Raw genomic sequence first — 22412 nt, forward strand, 5'->3', positions numbered from 1 at the left:
GATGCAGTCCGGGAACACAACATCCAACTCGAATGGGTATCAACATCGGAAAATTTGGCGGATTTCTTCACCAAAACACTCAGGGCGAATCTACATGCGACATCATTGGGCAAAATATTAGTATAACTACAACAATCTTAATTCCCTCATCTAGTTGTTATTTTTTCTTCTTCTCTTTCCTATATGTCATGTTTCTACTCTCTCTCAAAAAATCCCTCAACATTTCATGTTTTCCTCATTATTTTTTTCTTTCTTCTTCTCCTTATCAACTTTGTATTTAGAGGTGTGGAGTTTGAGGGGGGGTGTAGTGGTGTGGGGTGTGCAAACTCCACATTTGGAGTGTGGAGAGTTCAAGAGGCGGGCGGGATGGAGCAATGGATACTTAAGGATTCTAGCTACAACAAAGAGGATTCCCCAATCCCCTGACTGAGCAATATCACCCGCTCTCCAGTTCATCATGGCCAAGCAACAGCTGCAGGAAACCACTCACTGCCAGCATATTTGGCTGGGTTGAAGTCATCCCAGTTCAAATGGGATGCACTCAACCAATTTGAACTTGGTTAATCTCAACCAATGAAATATAAACCCAAGGGGGGTACCTTGGATTTATATTTTATCAGTTGAGATCACCCAAGTTGAAATTGGTTGAGTTATGGTGTTCAAAGTTGGTTTGCATAATTTGATGCATGCATAAATCATAAAATCATAAAAATATTTTGGTGAGGAAATTTTGTGTTACATAATCAGACAGGCATATCCCCTGCAAAAAAGATTTTATGATTTTATGATTTATGCATGCATAAAATTATGCAAACCAACTTTGAACACCATAAGTGCATCCCAGTTTAACTTGGATAACCTCTGCCCAGCCAATAATTATGCTGGCAGTGACTAGGAGACAAACAATATGGGTCAATATAGGGATAAGCCAGATAATTCACATCTGCATCCAAATAGCTCATTTGAATAAGGTGGCTGAATATGGTCCATGAGGAAGCCAAAACAAAATCTTCACAAATCACGCAAAAGGCCTGCAATGAGGACAGCATCAGACAGGTTTGGGTAAGTATCTGGCAGTCATCATGACTTATCTTCAAACCCAGATGCCTGAAGGATAGAATAAAATCCAAACTGATAATATCAGGAGTTACAGATGAGTTGCACTGAACTCCTCATACTATTGTACAATAGTTGCTAATAATTTCACCAACAAAGTTGAGCACAAGTTACCCACCCACATTGAACTGACTTCTGACCAATTCAAAGATAAAGTTATGGTCTGGAACTCTTTGGAGAGTGCCACACTTTCTCCCCTGGTGACCATTGAACTGATATCAGATCTCCCACTAGATTCTTTTTGTTGAATCCAATGTTTACACTGGTTATGATTTGTTTATGCGGGGATCAAAAAATGTAATCTATGTGGGCTTGGTTGTACAACAACATTGTGGTTGACCTGGGCAGGCTCACATCACCCAAGAGCTGGCCTAAGTCAGGCCACAAGATTATTGGGTGTGTTGGGCTGGGTCAGTGTTACTGTAGAGATTGCACCAACACCAGAAAAAGAAAGTAGTCACTTGATGGCAAGTGACATGATGCAGCTTGGTTTTCAGCTCCAACACTGGATGACTTCCCGTCATCATTTAGAGAGCTCTAGATGCCTCTCTAAATCCTAAATTAAGACACCTATCAAAAACTAAACCAGTGCACATGAAATTAATGAACTGTAGGACTAGGAAAACATTTCCCTTTTTGTCAAAAATTAAGGATTTGGGTGTGTAAATTGAGATCTGGGAGGCTCCCAGACTTGACGGGAAGTCCTCCACTGCTCCAACTCTGCTCCTCTCCACCAGCACATCTAGGGTTCACATGACAGGTGTCAGGGTCAAAGCAATCAATGTGACAAAACCAGATGATGCTCAGCTTTGGCCCTGGCCCAGCTGATGGCTTTTATCATGGCTCAGCTGATGCTCAGTTTTTGCCCTGGCCCAGCTGATACTCAGATTGGGCACAGGCCACCTGATGATCATCTTTGGCCCTGGAACAGCTGATGCTCAGCTTTGGCCCTAGCCTAGCTGATTTTCAGCTCTGGTCCTGTCCAAGCTGATTCCCATCTTTTTCCCTGGCCTGGCTCAGCTGATACTCAGCAAGCTGAGCATCAGCTGGCCAGCTGGCCCAGGACTGGTTCAAAGCTGAGCATCAGCTGGGACAGGGCTAGTACAAAGCTGAGAATCACCTGGGCAAGGACTGGTCAAAAGGCTTTATTCAAATTCTTAGAGTGAGCTGCACAAAAAACCTGAGTATGAGCTGTGAAAAAAAGCTGAGTATGAGCTGGGTACCAAAGCTGATTATCAGCTGGACAGAACTGAGGACCAGCTAGGCTCATCAAAAACTGAACAGAACCTCCTTGGTAAATTTTGGAAGTTGTGGGGATGGTTGTGAGATTGGGATAGATAGTGGATAGATATTGGATAGATGTTGGGTAGCTGGCTGGAGCTGGTGTAATGTCACTTGTCATCAACTGACTATTTTATTTTCCTGGTGCAAGTGCTTGGAACCCATATGGGAGTACTTGCAGGATTAAAACAAATTCTATGCCTGCAGGTGCGGGTTGTGGGTATTTTGGGCTGAAAAACAGGAAAGTACTTTTCATACACCTGTGGCTTATCTTGTTTGCACCGCAGTTGTACTTTTGGATTACAATTAATCCAATAGTACAACTGTGGTTCTTCAAGTCAAATTGACCTGCCGCATGTGCAGCCTGGGTCTCCTTCTACCCCCTTGTCTGAAATATACATATCATCAAGACTATGGCAGGGAACAGGAACAGCAAGAAGCACTGCAAGTCATCACTAGAGAATCTGCCCCGTCACCCGGGTTTGAGAGGTACCTGGGTACCGCACAGCTTTTTTCAGAAAAATTGGCACCCGGCACCGCCTGGCAGGTGCAGGCGGTGTACCGGCCGGTACTTTGCCTAGTTTGGCGCGTCAGATAAATCCCTATACTATGGAAACTAAGGCATATGTATTTATATATAATAATTGATCTACTTTAACTAGTTACACATGCTATTACCCATCAGGAAGGCTCATCATCATTGCCCAGTACATCTTGTACATGTGGTTGGCGCGCCTGGTAGCGCTGCCACGTTACAACTGCGCATGCGCGCCACAACTCTCATTGAGTCGCGGGACCCAATTGTAATTCATTGAGTCGCGGGAGTCGGACCCAATATTTTACACACTTGGCAAATTAAACCTAATTCATTGAGTCGCAGGACACAATTGGAGGAACTTAGAGCTTGCGGATCAACGTTTTGTTTGGAGTTATCGTGCGCTCGCACACAGCAAAAATCTGCAATCAAATAGGAATTTGGGTGGTAAAAAATCTCTTTGGTGTAGCAATACAAAAAAGCTCCGTAATAATAGCAGTACTACAATAATCCATAAGAGATGAGTAATATGATAGATAGAATGAAGAAGTGAGAGAAAAGTCCCTAGTCCTCCACTCCCTCCACTTGCATAACTCTGCTCCCAGCCAACGTTGCCCACGTCCTTCCTTTCCTGAACTCACCAAACTCCGCATGCATCACTTCCTAGCCTAGTACCTCTCCAACGCCTGTTCTCCCGCACCCTCTGACCCCATTCTCTACCTGGCCTGTCCGCCCCAACATCATCCGCATGCCACAGTTCACTTGGTGCTGGTCCGCACTATTCAGTCCCGCCAAAGTCCTACTTCAACAGTTCTGCTAAGTCCGCGCGTCCAGAGCATGACTCAAACCCCGGTTCCTCAGCTTCCCTGTTTGCCAACTTTCCACATGCTTTTGTTGCTGTACATTCAAGGTTTTCCCTCAGCCTACATATGGGAGGCATAAGCATTCATGCTTATCATCTGTTTGGATATGTAGACTGAGCATCTGCTCAGCCGCCCCACTGCATTTCTGCATGTGCTGCGGTGAGCAGACATTCTATGCCGCTTGCCTATATAAATCACCACAATGTCCTCTGGATGCTCCCCTGAAATCCTCTGGATGCTTTTCAATCAGAACCATCCGCTTTCCAGAAAGGCATCCTGTCTAGAGATGGCCAGTGGGTACCCGGCACCCATTGGCGGCTACCTGTCACTGCCCTTTGAGTACCTGTCCGCACACCAGAGGATATTTTGACGCACTCTCCAGAGAGTTCCATATTGTACCCTTTTTCCGCAACTGTGCTGGATGCCTTTGATGAAAGTAGTGCAAGAATTAATGAAAAATTCTGGAACTAATCCACAAAATATTTGAAACTGATCCTGGATTCAGGCGTAAACCATCCAGAAGTCATGCAGAATTTAACTGGAAAACAACTGGAATGCGGTTGAAACCACTAAGACACAATGGCCACAATCAGAGCATAATTCCAGTTGAAGTGTTTGGTAATTAAGATGAATGATTGGGTTTCAATTCATATTATTTATATGCACATGAAGGTGGTAATTTTTTTCACTTTTCTAATGTAACTGTCATGTGCGTGTGTGTAAGTTTGTTACAAATTGCAGGTTGGGCCTCCCGTGGATCAATAACATTTACATCCCTGTTAGAATGATGTGAAAGGCCCATCTGAATTGGCATATTTCCCTAAATAATGCCAATATCATCTAGAATTGAGCCAAAAATGCATGAAAGTATGGTGAAAATATGAGTCAAGTCAAGCTTGGAGGTGTGTGGTCACAGATTTCAGATAGACATCCTGGCTTCTTAACATATATAAGCTTGTGAGTTGTTTTTGTGTTTGTTTGTTTTCCAATGTCTCCATGCACATGCATGTGAGTTTTTTTCCACTTTGCCAATGTCACCTTTGTGTGCGCGCGTACATTAGTGACGTGACAGATCACTGGAGGCGCCTTTCACAGCTCCATTACAAGTAAAAACTGGTCAGAAAGCCATGAAAGCCCCCACAGGTCACATTTACGCTGTTTGGAACCCCTTTGACATAGAGAAATTGATCAACAGAAATTCACCATAAATGAGTAATAGTTGGGAATTGATTAACTATGATTTCATGACAGATTGTAATTAAGTTATACTTAGAAAATTAAGTGGTTCTATACAACATTGCACAAGGTCCTGTGATAATTCCGCATCACTTCTGACACACTTCCCATTGACTTCTGAAGAATTTATAAATCATTTCCTAATCCACATCAGACTCACATCAGACCCAGAACAACATAAAATTAGACTCTGGCACTCCCTGAAGAGTGTGTCAAAGTCTCCTCTGGTGGCAGGTGCTGTGTACGGGTCCGGGTATGCAATTTGGGCCGGAAAATCACCGGGTACCCGGGTACCAAACAGGTACCCGCCATTGTCAGCAGTGGATGGCTGGCCATTAAGTGGAGTACACACCCCGCTTGATGACCGGAAATCAAGCGGAGTACACACCCCACTTGATGAACGGACATCAAGCGGGATACACATCTCACTTGATGGCTGGTGCACTCCATGAACAGCCATCAAGTGGGATGCGCACTTGATGAACATTGACCGGTCACCAAGTACACACCCCGCTCGATGAACGGTCATTGAGTGGAGTACACACCCTCAATTACTGCCATTGTTGAGCGGAGTACACACCTCCACATCCCACACAATGACCGGACATTGAGTGGGGTGATCACAATGGCCAGCCACTGAGCAGGGTTTGTACTCTGCTCAATGACCGGGCTACACCCCCACTTGATGGCCGGTCATTGGGTTGAGTGCGCATCCCACTCGATGGCCGGTCATTGAGTGGGATGTGCACCCCGCTCAACGTGCGGTCATCAAGAGGGGTGTGTACTGCGCTTGATGACCGGCCATCAAGAGGGGTGTGTACATATCCCACTCAATTGGTCACCAGTGCGGTAACCGCCTGAAGTACCGCTGGTACAGGTTGGCGGGCGCCGTGTCTGGGTCCGGGTGTCCAAAATTGTAGAAATTCACAGCAAGTACCCGCACCCGTCGCGGGTACCCGGACCCGTTTGGCCATCTCTAATCCTGTCACCAGGGGAGATATGTTCCCACTCCCCAGGGAGTGCCAGAGCTGAATTTTATGTGAGTTTTGATTGGATGTGGGCCTGATGTGGATTAGTAACTCATCCCTAAATGAATTGTAAAGTGGATGGAGAAGTGATTCAAAAAGTAAGTCAGAATTGATTTGAGACTCAACAAAATGTTGTGCAGAACTCTCTTGTTTTCTAGGTACAACTGTAGGAAAAAATATGATGAAATGATATTCCACCCAAATACAACTCATCAATTGCTCCTGCCTACTGATGTTGAAGGATAGCAAAGCAAAATTGACATTGTCAAATGTAATTCCTCTGAAAAAATGGGTTTCTTGTAATTCACATTATATGCCCTCATGTACAAAATTAAAGTAAAATTCAACTTGGTATTATTGGGTTTAGAATTTTGCAATGTGGTACTATGCATCAACAGAAAACTGTCCGGAAATCAACTCCTGAATGTCCGGGTGTTGATTTCATTTGTCCTCTTTTTGAAAAAATCTGTCCTCATTTTTCCTCATCTATCCGGTAATTGAATAATTCTGTCCTCTTTTTAACTTATTCATGTCCTCTGGTTGAAAATGAGTGGTCCGCTTGTTGAATAAAATTGTCCTCCTCTTAACTTGAAACTGTCCTAATTTAAAATCCTCTGGACATGGCTTCTTTGCGTCTCAAATCTCTTGTGCGCGGCACCTTTTTATGATGAAAAAAATTCTTTTGAGTCAAAGAAAAGGATAGGGTTAATTTCTTGCATACATTTTAGAGCCACAGGAAAAAAAAAAAAAGTGTGTATTTGTAAAATAAAAACGTGTGCTGATAGGGTAAAAAAATCTGTGCTGATAAGGTAAAAAGACTTTTAGTACTTAGGGAACCTGAAAAAAATTTTCTGGGTCTTTGATGATGTTGCCAGTGATTGGCTGCATATGCGTTATGCGTGCAACTACTGTAAAATTTTTGACAATGTAAGAAAGACTTGTGGCAAATCTCGGGTGTCATCTTCTGGCTGATTGCTTTGCGGATTGTCTTTGCTAAATCAGATCGTGATTTGATTTCTTTGTGTTTGACATTGATCTTGATGATGTTGAACGCTAGCTCAATTGGATTCAAAAAGGGAGAATACTTTGGTAGAAATTCGATTTCAATTTTTTTGTCTGATTCCTTGAGTAGATTGCGAACTCGTTCAAAGTCCTCCCCGCCATGAATCTTAGCGTTGTCCATCACGATGATTGATCCAGTAGAACAGTGGTCCTTGAGCCAAACCAGGAAGTTACATATGTCGAGTGAAGTCGTTCCAGTCTTTTTTTTCCCGTCTTTGTTAAGCAGTTCGTAGTATGGCATCCCCTCTTCGGACATTGCACCAATGAGATTGATCATACTCCCTCGCGCATTTGTCTTCAAAGCAGCCGCATTTCCTGGAATTTGAGGAATCAATCAGCATCAAATAAAAAAAAGTAGAAAAACAAACGTACCACTTAACGCATAACCATGCAAAGGACGAGTCTCAGAGTTGAAACCAGACTCATCAACAAAGATGAGCTTCTGTCCAACATTGGTCACACGGTTCAAGACGTAATCGTGTCGTTGTTGGAGGAATGCTGCCTCATTCCACTTTTGTGGAATGGGAGTGACAGTCTTCCAAGTCACTTTGATTGTTTTGAGAGTCTTCTGGATGGCTGCCGGTGTAACTTGGATATCAAATTCGCTTTTGACATGTTCAGCAAGTTTTTTGAGTGTGGTGCTTGGGGTATCCTCAAGCAACAACAGAATCGAGGTGATGACGTCAGTCGTTAGTTTTGATTTTGCCCCACGTCAGTTGGTTGATGCACTCAGTTTGTCATTGCGAGCGTCATCAACAATGCGTCGGACTTGTTGGTCTGATACGCCAAACGATTTAGCGACTTCAACTTGTGTCTTGTTATTCTCAAAGATTTCATTTTTGATTAGCTTCTTGACCTCGCCGCTGATTGGTTGGTGAGGTCGTCGCTGAGTACTTGATCGATCCTTAGCCTTTTTGTTTTTCGTAGTATTCTTGGCAAGGTTGTTCAAGGCCTTTGATGCCGATCGGTTGGAGACAATTTTCTTATGGATTTCTTGCATGGATTTTGCATGCGATTCAAACTCGTTTTGAAGCTGTTCAGCCTCTTCGTTGCGTCTTTCTGTCTCGTTGGAAATACCAGCAACATCCGAAATGGAAGGACCCGCGCCATCAGTTGGATTGTCGGCGGGATCACCTTCAAGAGTTGGATCAATCATGGTCGCACTTTTTTTGTTTAAATTTAAATGTAAAAAGCACAATCAGTGTTTGTTATCGATGGCAGTGGGAATTATCAATCAAAAGAAAAAGAGATGTGGGGTGTACTTACATACTTGAATAAGTTGAGACCGAGAGACCCAAGTGCAAGTGCGGCTCCGCAAGCGAGTTGTCCGTTGACCGATACACACGGAAAGGCTTGGGTCAACGGCTGACCCTGTCTAGTAAAAAAAAGTCTTGCGGTTTCAACCCCCGCTGTCCGGGGGTCTACCCCGCCCGTCCGGTCGTTGACTCAAACTGCCGCCCGGACATCTGCAAGTCAATGACCGGACAGTTTTCTGTTGATGCATAGTAATGTTGCAGTAAAACTAGCAAAACACATTTTCTTGGAAATGCAGGAATTAATTTGAATTTGGCTAAAAAAAATGGTGAAAAACTTTTTTAATATGGTGAAAGTCTGAGTTAAGTCAAGGTTGGACTGCGGTCCCACTCCAGTTTGGCCAGATATCCTCACCTCCTCACCAAAATGATCTGGTGAATTTTGCTTTTTTTTTTGCTTTTCAAAATTCACATGTGCACATGCAAGTGAAATTTTTTGCAGTTTGATAATATTCACCCTGATGTACGCGCGTGCATTGATGTGGAAATATCACAGGATGGGCCTTTCATGGCCACATGAAAAGTAAAAGCTTTGTGTTGAGACACCAGTTGTCCCCCTGATGTACACAAGTAGGACCCCAGCAAGCCCCTACTAGACACCCTTATGTAAATTGTTTCAAAATGATTTTTTTGGCAAAAATGACACTTACGCAAACCTGTGAAACTTGTTTCAAATTGACACTGCTGGGATTTTTTTCTTCTGGGACATACTGACGTACCCTGTTTCAATCTGGTCTTCCCTTCCAAGGGAAAAAATGACATACTTACGTGTTTTGTTTCAATTTGTTTTTTATGCTTAAAGGTGCAAACATAGTGTGAATACATATTAGTTCCTCCCTGTTCTCAGACTCTCCTGCTCCCATGTTACATTAAAAGGGTTGAGGAAGGTCTGAAAGGCTTCTAAAAGTTATTTTTTGTTGATTTTAATCAATACATCAGCAATGATAACCAGAACATCAATTTTGCACTTTTCTTATCCAAAACCCCCACAAATGGCTGCAGATGTTACTTACATAACTTGTTTCAATCCACTATGCCAAAATTTTCAAAATTGAACATACTGACTTAGTTGGTTTCAAACAGTTGGTTCTCTCCAAAAAATCAAAACTACAGCTGTTTCAAAATGGCAAATTCACGGGGTATCACGTAAGGGTGTCTAGTAGGGGCTTGCCGGGGTCCTACGCAAGTAAATGAGGGGGAAAATATCACAGGCTGGGCCTTTCACATCTCCATTAAAAGGAAACACTGGTCATGGAGCCAAGAAAGGCCTTTATTCTGGATGAGTTCTGGATGAACTCTAGATGAGTTCTGGATGATTTCTTGGCAAGTTATGGTTTATTTCAGGGTGATTTCCAACTGATTTCCACAGCTGACTTCCGGTCTTTTTCACACCTATCCAATTTTTATTTACCAAAGGCCTCCAGCACAGTTATGGAAAAAAGTTAAGGTAGGGCACTACCTGGGGAGTGGGAAAATATCTCCCCTGGTGTGTGGTTTATGTAAATAACTGTTGAGTATTGAGCCAAGGAACTGACAACTGGAGGGGAGAGAGCTCCTTATATAGGTATATCAAATGTGTGGGATTTTAGCTACAAGGGGCCCCCTGGTTGAGGTAGTATAGACAGCCTGAAGTACTTATCAGCTAAATCATAACAAGGGTATAAGGGCACACACACCTTACAATAAGGTGTAAGACACTTTTGCCCAAATATCCTTTAAAGTTTGGACACTCCAGCCAGAGTGTCCAATGGACAGAGTTTTTTGGTGACCATTCAACACTCTTTGGTTTTTGGTGTCCATTGGACACTCCAGCCAGAGTTTCTTGGTAGCTTACCGGAAGCAAAGCGGGAGGTGGGCCTAGTCCAAGGAGCGGTAGTAGTGCAGACGGCATGCAGCGCAAGCGCGCCATAGAGCAGGAGGCCTGAGGCTATACCAGCGCGCCGCGCAGCCTGAGTTCGCAGCAACCGGGGCACAAACCTAGTTGGCAGAGGACCAACCGGTACCGGCTGGACACTCCTGGCCAATCCGGTACTTTAGCGCAAACGCCGAACGCCGAACTCAATCCGCCGTCTCTTTGCAGAAAAATTTTTCGCCCCCACCCACCCACCCAGTTAGGGGTCCCGCCCACCCTCGGGCTCTGACCCCAGGGCTTGATACTCCTACGGAGCACGAGAGACTCACAGCTTTGAAGAACGTGAAGTCTCTACTCAATCCTCCCATTTTCCACCCCATCTGCTAGCTGCGGCGGCAACAGGCAGAATGGAACAAAAAGTGGAAAGGAGGGAGGAGAGTGCCAACCTTATCCCACACTTGGAAGGCTTGGGGAGCTACTGGTGTAGTTTCCGGGTCTTCCTAGGCAACTGGAACCTAGTAGAGGTTCTAGCAGCCGAAAAAGTAAAATACACGATTGGGCTGGGAAGAGAATGATAACCCCAGCCCACCACAAAGACAAACACGAGAGTGGATTGGAGATGGATTTTAAATGTTTTGGAGCCTCAAGACTTGTCCAACTGATCACGGATTGGAGGGCCATGCATCACGTGGATTCTTGTGAAAACATCTTAGTAATGCTCAGTGCACCTCACATCCGCTGGATGCCCCTGGGCCCCAGACATCCTCTGGACGCTTCTCAATCAGAAATTTCTGTGGCATGCAGGGCGCGCCGGCCCCTGGCCCCTGGAACAAGGAGATTGTGATAAGCTAGGGTTGGCTACAGGGCTGGGCCCCGAGAACAGGTCAGCGGGTATACATACCCGGCTCTCCGACCAGGAGTCAACGAACTTAGCACAAGTCCCTAATTGCCTGCCGGGAGGCGCGGCGGGAAGCGCCTCGCACGAAGTGCGACCCGTTGAGACAGAGACCCTGCGGGGCTGCCCCTTCGCGAGCTTAACAAAGCATCTCTGGAGGAGGGCCCCGGAGCGTCCTGCCTCGCGCAAACTGACTACTAACTTAACTAAGTCCCTCCCGATGAGGCCGGAGGCGTCCCTCTGGGAGGGACTTATACTTCAGGTGATTTTGGCATGAGATTTATGCCCACCGGGTTATGTACCCGACAGGTCGGAGCGCGGGATGAATCCTGGCTCAAAGCCACGGGAAGCACTCGGGTACCACCCGGGGCACGCCCCTAGCTGGATCATATGGTTCTCAAGTTACGAGTAGCATAGATCTATCCGGAACCGTCTTTCATCCATGGCTGCATCTACCACAATCTCCCAGCCCCCACCGGCAAACAACAATAGTAATCCAACTCGCCCAGCTGCCGCGCTTCCTCTACAAACGCCGGCAATTACCAGCAATTCTACTCACGCTACACCTACCACCACTAGCACCGTCACATCCTCACTCACAGCCCTATCTCAGCCTCAAAACTCGCCCAACTCTGCAAACTCCAACACTCAAAATAAGTATCGCCCTCTCAACGTCAGAGATGCCCTCAGCTACTTGGATCAAGTCAAGGTCCAGTTTCAAGACTTCCCTGGAGTCTATAACAAATTTCTAGATATCATGAAAGATTTTAAAACCCAGATGTAAGTATAGTTTGTTTGGGTTGATATTTTTTGAAAGTCTTGTCTTTGTCTCTATATCTTCAGCTCAGCTCGGGTCTAACAATCTCTTATTTCCTTAGGATTGATACTCCGGGTGTCATAGATGGCGTATCATCTCTCTTCCGAGGTCACCCTTCTCTGGTCCAAGGCTTTAATACTTTTCTACCGCCCGGATATAGAATTGATGTGTCTCAGGGTGATGGACCCAATCAAAGCGGAAATGTACCCGCGTATAGTCTGATCACTGTCACTCATCCCATGGGGATCCAGACTCAAAAGAGGGTCCCCTTACAGACAGGAGGCGAGGAGATCGGATCCCATGTGGTCCCCGAGTCGGCAACCAGGCTGCCTCCGGCACCAACAAGCGAACAACCACCCCAACCAACGCGCGAAAACGTGAATGTGATGAACTCCACCAATCTCTCGACTCATCCCGCCCCTCAGAAATGCCTCAATGAACCTCCACTACCCCCGGTCGTCGCTCTGAAGCCTAAATCGATCACACTTGACGTCATCGCAAATTTAAATAGGAATCCCAGTCCAGTTCCATCAAGCAATCTAAGTACCGACCAATCGAAGCCTACAGTTAAACCACTCGAGTTCAATCATGCTATCACCTACGTCAACAAGATCAAGAATAGATACGCGAGTGATCCTAAAACTTATCAAACGTTTCTTGACATTCTTCAAACTTACCAAAGAGATGCTCGACCAATACAAGAGGTAGGACTGGCCAACTCACCTATCTCCTATAGTTTGATATCTTGCACCGTCTATTTTGACCGTTAGGAACGTGGTACTAACAAATTTTTACCTCTAGGTATATGAGCAAGTCAACCAACTTTTCAGTGGGGCGCCCGACCTTTTGACCGAATTTATGCAATTCCTGCCCGATCCTTCTGGCAATGCTGGGCAACTTGCAGCCACAGACTCGACAAATGCTACTTTTCTGAACTCCGGGGCGCCATATATTGATGAATCTCGTCCCACACACTCCACCTCTGCTCAAAACATGCCTTCCACTTCCAAACGTCATCACAAGGATACGTCACACAATCTTTCTTTAGATAGTAAATATTCAATGGCTTCTCGTTCGGGCCTAGCCGTTATGAACGTTTGTTGATTTCATTTTTTCAGCTGCGTCAATTCCTTAAGTGTGTATAGATTGATCGGGTAACATTTATTTCCTTGAACAGCACGAAGACCAAAGTTATACCCATTCACAACACTCGAGCAAGAAAAGGAGACATCCAGCCGGAGGCACTGTACCCAATTACTCCGGACCTTCAAATGAATACCATGCGCTTGGTGGCTCTAGAACGCACAGTTCGCTTCAAGGATTCGGCGTCAATCAAGTTGGTGAAATGAATGGCGAATTTAATCATACGGACACCTTTAACCACACCAGCCCCGGTCGAGGGGTCAAGCGGAAACATCGCGCAGTCAACAAAGATTCAACTACTTCAGGGGCCCCAGTCTCGGGTCTTCCTCCGCCCGGATTCGCCCCTCACGGCTCTGCAACTATTGGAGAAGCATACAGTGCAGCAAATGCCACGAACCAGCTTTTGGATCGAACCAAACGAAAGTCCCGCAGCAACCCACCAAATGCTAACACATCAGACCTCAACCCCAGGCACGGCTTAGATATTCCCCCTAGACAAAGCACAGCGAAAGAAGAATTACTATTTTTCTACCATCTCAAGAGTTATTTTGAAAACCAAACAACATACATCGAGTTTCTCAAAATTATCAACCTATTCACTCAAGATTTAATCGATCTCGAGACACTCGTACTTCGAATCGAACCGTTTCTAATCAATTGTCCCGAACTGTTCTCAAGATTCAAAGATATCGTCGGCTGGAAAGATGACCTCACCATGCGCAAGACCCACAGCCCGCCAAATGGACATCTTCTAAAAAAAAAGACACGCCATCATCATGATCAAATGAACCCACCGACGCTTTCCGGCTCTGAAGATTCACCAGAATGCGGACCAAGCTATCGAATTGTTCCTGATTCTGAATTGTCATCAAATTGTTCTGGGAGAGACGCGTTATGTCGAGATGTATTGAACGACAAGCTAGTATGCGGTGCACCCGCGACAAATGAGGATGAGCAAATTTTCCTGCCGCGACAAACAAACGCTTTCGAGAGGGCACTTTATCAGGCTGAAGATGAGCGACATGAATATGATTACCACATCGAGGCCAACGTGAGAACTATCGCTCTACTGGAACCCATTAATCTTCGAATCCAGCAAATGGATCCCGAGACACGTGCTGAATATCGGCTCAAACCGGGGCTTGGTGGCCAAAGTAAAAGCGTCTACCAGCGGATTATCAAAAAGATTTATGGTAAACAGCAAGGACAGGAAGTCATTCAGGCGCTTCACGAAAATCCCGCCCTAGCGGTTCCGATCGTCTTGGCTCGACTAAAGCAAAAGGACGAAGAATGGAAAAAAGCGTTGAGAGATTGGAATAGAGTATGGAGAGAAGTTGATGGTAAAAATTATTGGAAGGCGTTAGACCACCAGGGGATAAGTTTCAAAGCAGTCGACAAGAAAATCATCGGAAATAGGAACTTGGTCAATGAAATTGAACTGATCAAACGCGAGCAACAGCAGAAACAGAAGTTACTATTAAACCCATCAATGATCCGATTCCTACCGAAACATCAATTAGAGTTAGAGCTGAAAAACGTGGAAGTATTCTATGACGTTTTGAAAATCTTCATACACTTTCTTGACCATGTATCCAATTCGACTGGGCTAGATGATACTGACAAGGATCGGATCGAGGCGCAACTCAAGTTGATTGTGACATTATTTTTCAACATCCCGGAGGATGAATTCGACAAGCATCTCACTCCTCTACCACCCGAGAGGAAAGGTGCCGAAAATGACAGTAATCCGACCAGAAATCTCGACACGGATGGAAATGAGACGGCTTACTCCGAAGGTGACATGAGTGACGTCGCTGGCAGTGCTCCGAACAACCCGGGGGAGGATGAACGGCCCGAGGGGGCAGTCGGAAGACCGAGCCGAGGAGCTTCTGGTCGAAAGCGAGGACCACCAGCGAAGGAAGGAACGACGACTACCGCTGGGAACACGGATCTCAGGAAGAGGGCAATGAAGAACGCGAGTAACGGCGGAGTTATCTGTAACGAACGAGCATCTGCCCGGCGAATGGAGTCGAACAAAAAATCATTCGGTTCGCGAACTTCTCGTGCCACAAGTCCAACAGGAGAAGCTGCGGCTTCACGACATGAAATCAACAATGCCGGACAACCCTCGGAATCGTCTCATGCCGACCCAGCAGATTTCATCAAAACCTCATCCGCACGAGACCAAAAGCCCCCGCAGGCAGATCACACAAATGGCAGTGCCGCCGAAGATTCATCATCTGCAGTGTGTCAAGATGCTAATAGCCTGGGTGAACAGTCCCAATCTTCTGCGAGCAGGGCAATCCAAGCAAACGAAGTGCATGAAGATCTGAATGATAATCCAAGACTTCAAGAACTTCGACTCAGTTTCTTTGCGAATAACGGATTCTATTGCTTTTTCAGGCTCATGCACATTCTTTATACCAGATTTGAGACCTTGAAGCTCGCCAGTCTTGACATGGACATGTCCTCTCAACGCTTCTCACCTCCAAACACTGATCCCGTTGCTCCTAGTGCATCTGATCCAATCACCCCATCCTCTCACTCCCGTCGGCACTTCAGCTCTTACAAGCAAATGCTGGCTTCGATCGAAAACTTCAACTCAGGTGTAATCGACCAAGGTACATTCGAAGACGAATGTAGAAATTTGTTTGGCATCAAAGGCTACCTTCTTGTTACAGTCGATAAAGTTTGTCAAGCATTGGTAAAAGTAGTCAGTCTCCTTATTTTTCTTCTTTCCTCCTCTCCCGATTTGCCGGTATCCTCTCCTAATGCTCAAATGATCCTTTTTACCTTCTGTGACCTACTCAAAAAAAGCTTTCCCATCTCAGCCATCATCATGGATCGAAGAAAATCTTGGAATTGTTTCAGATTCAAAAGAAGATGTATGATTCGGACCGAGTGAATGTGACCGATTGTCAAAAGCTTAGCTATCGACGCTCAGTCGAATCGTTGACGGGTAACGGGCATGAATCGAAGGTTTACAGAATTGAATGGGTTCGTCTTGCCAACCTTTTAACACGGTTTCTTCTCATTACCCAACGTTCTGAGTGGCTATTGGGATTTTTAATGCATACAAATTGGACCGCAATCATTTTTTCTTCTTTTAGGTTTCCTCATCCAGGGCGATTCGGATACAGCTAATCGGGGGCGATGAAATCAGTCAAGAGGATTTCGATGCGATTGAAAAGGCTTGGTCTGATTACATCGCTAGCTTTCAAGACATGTCTCTCAGTAGAACCCTTGGTTTAGAAAATTTCAAATTAAATCCGCCGTTCTTGAATAGGTACGAATTGGCGCTCTATGTTATCCATCTCCTCTGATCATCATATAGCGGAGATGTTCCTTGGGATATTTTTCTGACCTTTCTACTCTGGTTTTTATCTTATAGGAATATCAAACTGGTTAAAAAATCGACCAAAGACGAGCCGGTGACAACAAAAGAGGAAAACGATTTTAAAGAGGAAAACTTTATCACCGAGACTGGTTTGGCGATCCGAATCTGTATGAGGTCGTACAGGATGTTTTTTCACCCCAACACCACCGAAATGTTAATGAGGAAAAAGAAGAAGCAAATTATTGATCAGTCGGCAACCAGTGGATAGCTTTGATTCGTGTGGTTATCCGCTAAATAATAATTGGAAGTTGTATAGGATCCATAGGCCGATCCATGTTCATTATATTTGGGGCACTCATTTTGTTGTATGTGTGTAGTCCAATACACACTAATGTGAAATATATATTCATAACCTTTATTTATTTGTTTATTTATCGATATTCCAACCTGCGCAGTCTGTTTCTTCTCTTGGAATTCTGAAAATAAACTGATGTAACCATAAGAACTAATGTTTTTTATTTGCTTCTTGAATTGTTCTTTTGTGGTACTCTTTATTTACTCGCCATTATCCTCGACCACTCCGTTTGCCTTTCAATATTTTTGGTTCATTTTCTTTACTTCTCGCTCTGTGTCTCTTGCTATTGTTTTTTTGTTTTTCATCTTTTGTATGTCCCGGTAAAAAATGAATCAAATAACGGTTGTTGTGTTGATTGGGAAGAATCCGACCACAGCCTTTTGGCAGTGCTGATTCTTGTAACATCTGATGAAGTTGGGGCGGACCCTAGCAGGACCCTGGAAACCGGTGCTTTTCTGCTCAACCCTGAACTTTCATACAATCTTTGTTACCAACCCCCCAACCCCATGAGAAAAAAAGTACATTTTCCGTGTGTACCCTCATGCCAAAAAAAGGCCATTCATACATATTTGGTGAGTACCCTTTTTGGTTTTGGCCAAAAAATTCATACATTTTGGTTATCCACCTCTATAGGGGGTTTCCAGGGTCCTACCCTAGCTTAACTAAGCCTCTCGAACGGAGGGTCCGGGGGACCCCGCCCGGAGGGCTCTCCGTAGGAATCTGGAGAGGCTTATGAATAATGTCTGCAGGCTGGCAGACAAAGGAGGGATTTTCAATCCTCAAAACACAAAAACACAATTTAAAATTCACCAAAATATGTACAAGAAAAACTGAATGGATAGTTTTCTTGCCAGTACTGATGGGCACCCTCCCCCCAGTTTTTGAGGCATAAACTCCAAAACTGATTGAAGGAATCCGTTTTGGAGGTCAAAGGAATCCTGGAGGATATTCCATTGCACTGAAGATCCAATTTTGGATTTTCTGATAATATGCACAATTGAATATCCTATCTGAAACAATTGAGTGGCTACAGGTGTAGGATCTACAGATATCTGCAGGCTTGTGAATCCAATATCCACAAGGCATGATGGTTGTCATTCCTTGGTTTACATTTATTTGTGTTTTTTTTTTTTTTTAAAAACATTAGTACATCAAAAATGATAAGGATTGAGGAGATGAGACCAGCATCATTTGAAAGCTGAGATTGAGGAGTGTAATTTGGCTCTGGGGCAGGTCCACAGGAGCTGAGGGGCAGGCTGGGTGATGCTAAGTATTTTTCCTCCAGCCATTCATGATTTCTTTCTCAGCCAAATTTTTGACTTTGCCCTGCGGGAGGGGCCGCTTTGCCACCAGCCACAGCAAGCCTCCCACCAGGGGGGACTTGTGTCAAGTTAGGGGCGGACCTGATCAGATGTCACATAGGATGTCAGGCAAAAAAATCAATAATACATATCCCTGCAAAACGCAAAGCTGGCACCATTTGTTGCGTCTGAAGTGTGGTAAAGAATCTGCTTTTTGTGAAGATTCTTGCCACAAAAAATGAGTTTTCACCAAGATTACACTTGAGTCTTGACTCACAGTGCTTATCACGCTTGGTTATGGATGTGGGATTCTGTTCATTTGATTGGTTTTGTCATGGCTCCCTTTATTAGGGGGCTTCACAATAAGCATTTTTGCTTCCCGCGGCACTAAATTTCTTTACTTGCGGGTGACATACTTGCTTAAAAATTTGGTGTGAAGTCCCGCGAGAAATCGCCCCGAGCATCCTCATAACAATACGAACTTAACACAAGTCCCTCCTTGCGCTTGCGGGGTGCGAGCACCCTCCCGCTTGCGGGAGGGACTTGTGCCTAATGTCCCAAATTTGGCTTGAGGCTGCCCAGCCATTTGTCCAAAATTCCCTTCAAACCCACCTATCACCGTATACCCTTCTGATTTCTTCACAGCCTCGAGTACCATTAGAATCAGCTTTCATTTCTACATAATATCATGTATTCAGCACAATACCTACCCCCATCCCCTCAAAGAGAAATTGATGTAAAAAAACCCACTTTAGAGCCTATCCGGCCTGGTGTAGACCGGATAGCACGTCCGGCCTAAACACATGAAAATAAGGTTGGACATCTCTACCGCAAGCTGCCTGCATGGGATGGCACTCTTTGAGAGACCAGTCATTTTTAAGTTAATACCAAACGAACCGGTGAGAGCATGTCCAACGGCGACCTTTGGATGATCCAATGAGGACCCTGGCAAGCGCGGCCAGAGGGTACTCATGAAAATGTATGAATGTTTAAAGCCACTTTGGCTCACAACCAAACATGATAAATGGATTCTGAAAAGATGGGCACATGTAGGCTTAAAGGGAGAATAATGTACTGCTAATTTCTCCTCAAAATGTGGTAAATGTTGGCAAGAAAAGCCAAAAATAGGGGGTATCAAATATGAGAAATCCACAATAAGAAATCAGTCAATTAGCCAAAAACAAAATCTGCCATCAGTGGATCCCACAATGGGGTAGAAGAAGGACCAGCATGTTTTAAAAATGGTGGGTTTTTTCAAACCAGTCAATTACATAATGGTGGATTTGGTCATATTTGATACCCCCTAATGTCTTTTAAAAATGTATGAATCCCACGATTTTTGAATTGATTTTCATGAGTACCCTCTGGCCGCGCTTGCCAGGGTCCTATCCAATGGCTTGTTCACATTGCTCAAGAAGAGCCCTTGCAAGAATGGCCGCTGAGCGGTCAGTGATGAATGGATTTACTTGAAAAAACTTGTACAAGATAGCTAAGATCAAGGCCTACAAACTGGCACATGAGGCATGGAAATTGAAGCCGAAAGAGGGGAGTAAAAAGAGATGTAATTTCAAAAAACACAATTTTCTCTGTAAAACCCCGTCAGCCTCAGGCCAAGCATGGGACTTTAGTCATAAGCCTCTCCTTCGGAGACGCTTCGCGCCTCCTCGGAGAGGCTTAGTTAAGCTCGATAACGATACTCGCGAGCGCTCGAACACCTTCCCGGGTTTCCTTATTGTGAAACCCCCTATTCTTTGGATAGGGTCTGGCCCTCACCAGTTGAAACTGCTCAGGACTTCCCGTGCAACCTGGGACCGAAGATGTTGGTTTCGCAAGTAACACATGGCTCTCGTGTCATGAACTCATGGCTACCCATAAAAACTGTTGTGAATGGTCCAAAATCCTTAGGGAGATGCTAAAGATTTGTTCATATCACTGAGAGTGAGCACATGAGGCGTATAATTCTTCCTGAATCCCAATCCCTTGATATCTAACGGCGTGAAAGCAAGTTGAATACGATTGTTCGTCCCGGCTGAAGGTAACCGAGAAGACTTTGAGTGTATTTTCCTTAATCTTACCCATCAACCCAGACAATCCAACCCAGCCATTTTGACCCACCGCGGCTCCCTGTTGTGAGTAGAGCTCGCAACATAATGGATGATTCTCACATGAAGATAGGAAATCATAATAAATAGTCTATGTACAACCATCTATGACATGTGTACTCGACGACTCGGTACCAAATTCAGGAAGTCTGGACCATACGCGCGGTATCAAGTAAAGCCGGTGAACTCAAGCTCCCTTGAGGCTTTGCCGGAGGGATCAAGTTAGAGTGCCATCTGACTTGATGTCGCATATGCTGAGCCGAACTTGGCTAAGTCCCGAAGGTGAAGGCATTCGCGCCTCCAAAGTCCCTCGCAGTGGGGGGGCCTTCAGCGTCGGGCACGTTAGTTTGATGCTGAGCCGACTGTCGATCTTCCTTTAGTTCTTCCACTCCTAAGGGAGCTTTCCCATCCGTTGTGTCCATCAGGTCTACCGGCCGTCGCCGTGAGGCTGATGTCTTGCGCTCAACATCTCCCAGCTCGCCAACTGGAATTTGTGACTTGATCAGTACCTCTGATTGAGAGCTATTTGCAAGACCTTCTTTCCAGCGGAGCGTCGTAACTTAATTGAGCTTCGTCTCCTGCTTCGAATGGTGCCCAAGCGACCTCACCTCCACACTACGGTGCATCATGCAACACTAGCTAGCATGTATCAGATTCGGAAGTGCAACTAGCCATACTATGAACTTCAATGTAAGCTTCACTCCTTTTATTTGCCAAGTGTAGCTGGTTTTGTATGCATTATCCTTCAACGTTTCCTTTTACTTTCAATAATGCAACGCGACACTTCCCTTGGAAAGAACATCCACGAAATTCTTTTCATGACCCTAAAATAAAATCGTTAGCTTTAGATTGTAAGTCAACATCTAAAACTCTCTCCATAGCGTCTTGTTGTTTCTACGATCTGGAAGACGATATCCCGACAAAGAAACTCCTGGATTTCTCTCGACAATGCCCAGGAATCATACGGCTCTTTAATATTTTCTCCCTGCTTTCTTGCTTACTCATCGTCGTCGTCCGAATGGATATCATGGAGGATGATTAGATACTTCTCCGAACAAGTATCAAGAAAACTTTTATGTGACTCCTCCTGACTTATTTCACCCAAAAAGCTGACCACGTTCTTCCCCGTCTGTCTATGATTAGCCATCGGCGGAATATGACATGTATATCTTGACTAATGTATCTTCATTTTTCCGTCTCCTCTGGGCAAGTCATCTTTCACCGGAGAAAAGTTTCGGCGTTGGAATGGTGCAATAGGCGAGTAATTTTTTCAGTAAGATTCAAAAAGAGGGGCTCAGGCTCAGAGAGGATGGAGTTCGGGTTGCAAACCCCGGTGAGGTTGACTTAGGGCACCGATTGACCGATACCTTGCGAGTACGTATCGCCTGCAGCCCCGCAATTAAGGATTTGCACGAGTAACAAGTGAAACTGAGGATCACTCACAATGATAAGGAATCCTATCGGAAGTTAACTGACACTATCAAGCCTGTCTTGATTGCGCAAACGAGATACTAATAATCACCCCTTCATGGTCATCAATTGCGAAATCATGAATTATGCAACACGGTGGAAAGTGTACCTACGCGTGCATGGCTACCCAGGGTCATTTGTGCGTTGTGCAGTGGATTGATGTGAAGCAAATTCTGGCTGCGTGTTAAGTAGTTTTACTGCGTTAAATTTGGGATTTCTTTTGTGTTTCAAAAGTCATGATCATACATGTCGTGCTTCTTACGGGGTGTGCCGAAGCGTCTTGTTTTAAATAGTCATCCATACTGAAATTGAAATCCGTTTCAACTGGCTCTGACGGCTGCTCGCCAGATGGCTCGGGAGCTGTAAAATGGCGCCATCGCTTCAACTTTTGTTGTCACCTCGTTGTAATTCGACGCGACGGGGTCGCAGATGTGGTGGTGCCGTGTCAGGCCTCCTCGTAGCAACTGCAATCACGCCATTGGGGAGTCTGAAGTATGAAAGCACTCGGAGCAATACATAGCTAGCTCTATACATGTCCCCTTCGCCCATCGCATCCTTTGGGAGCTCGGGCAGCCGAGTTCATGTTATATTAAACAGCTACTTTCTACGCGACTCCGACTCGAGCATTCCCGTCAGGTAATCATAGAGAACATGCAACATCTTGTTCCATGGACATGATTCATAAGACTGGTCCTGTGTTAGCTTT

General features: G+C 45.0%; 3 protein-coding genes across 3 annotated transcripts; 1 reads left to right on the forward strand and 2 right to left on the reverse strand.

Annotated features, from left to right (window-relative positions):
* Positions 1-7339: 7339 nt before the first annotated feature.
* On the reverse strand, positions 7340-8277 carry PtA15_8A631 (uncharacterized protein; the record flags this gene model as incomplete). Its single annotated transcript, XM_053172081.1, has 3 exons — positions 7340-7436; positions 7502-7773; positions 7891-8277. The coding sequence occupies 3 exons, from the start codon at positions 8275-8277 to the stop codon at positions 7340-7342; spliced, it is 756 nt and encodes a 251-aa protein (XP_053023280.1).
* Positions 8278-11623: 3346 nt separating this feature from the next.
* PtA15_8A632 (uncharacterized protein) lies at positions 11624-16746 on the forward strand (the record flags this gene model as incomplete). Its single annotated transcript, XM_053172082.1, has 7 exons — positions 11624-11961; positions 12060-12702; positions 12800-13093; positions 13176-15854; positions 15959-16138; positions 16252-16427; positions 16533-16746. 7 exons carry the CDS (start codon positions 11624-11626, stop codon positions 16744-16746), a joined length of 4524 nt encoding a protein of 1507 aa, XP_053023281.1.
* A 3759-nt stretch (positions 16747-20505) lies between these two features.
* PtA15_8A633 (uncharacterized protein) lies at positions 20506-21241 on the reverse strand (the record flags this gene model as incomplete). Its single annotated transcript, XM_053172083.1, has 2 exons — positions 20506-20720; positions 21238-21241. 2 exons carry the CDS (start codon positions 21239-21241, stop codon positions 20506-20508), a joined length of 219 nt encoding a protein of 72 aa, XP_053023282.1.
* Positions 21242-22412: the final 1171 nt, after the last annotated feature.

The sequence above is a fragment of the Puccinia triticina genome, chromosome 8A, assembly GCF_026914185.1.
Source record: "Puccinia triticina chromosome 8A, complete sequence".
Lineage (NCBI taxonomy): Eukaryota > Fungi > Basidiomycota > Pucciniomycetes > Pucciniales > Pucciniaceae > Puccinia > Puccinia triticina.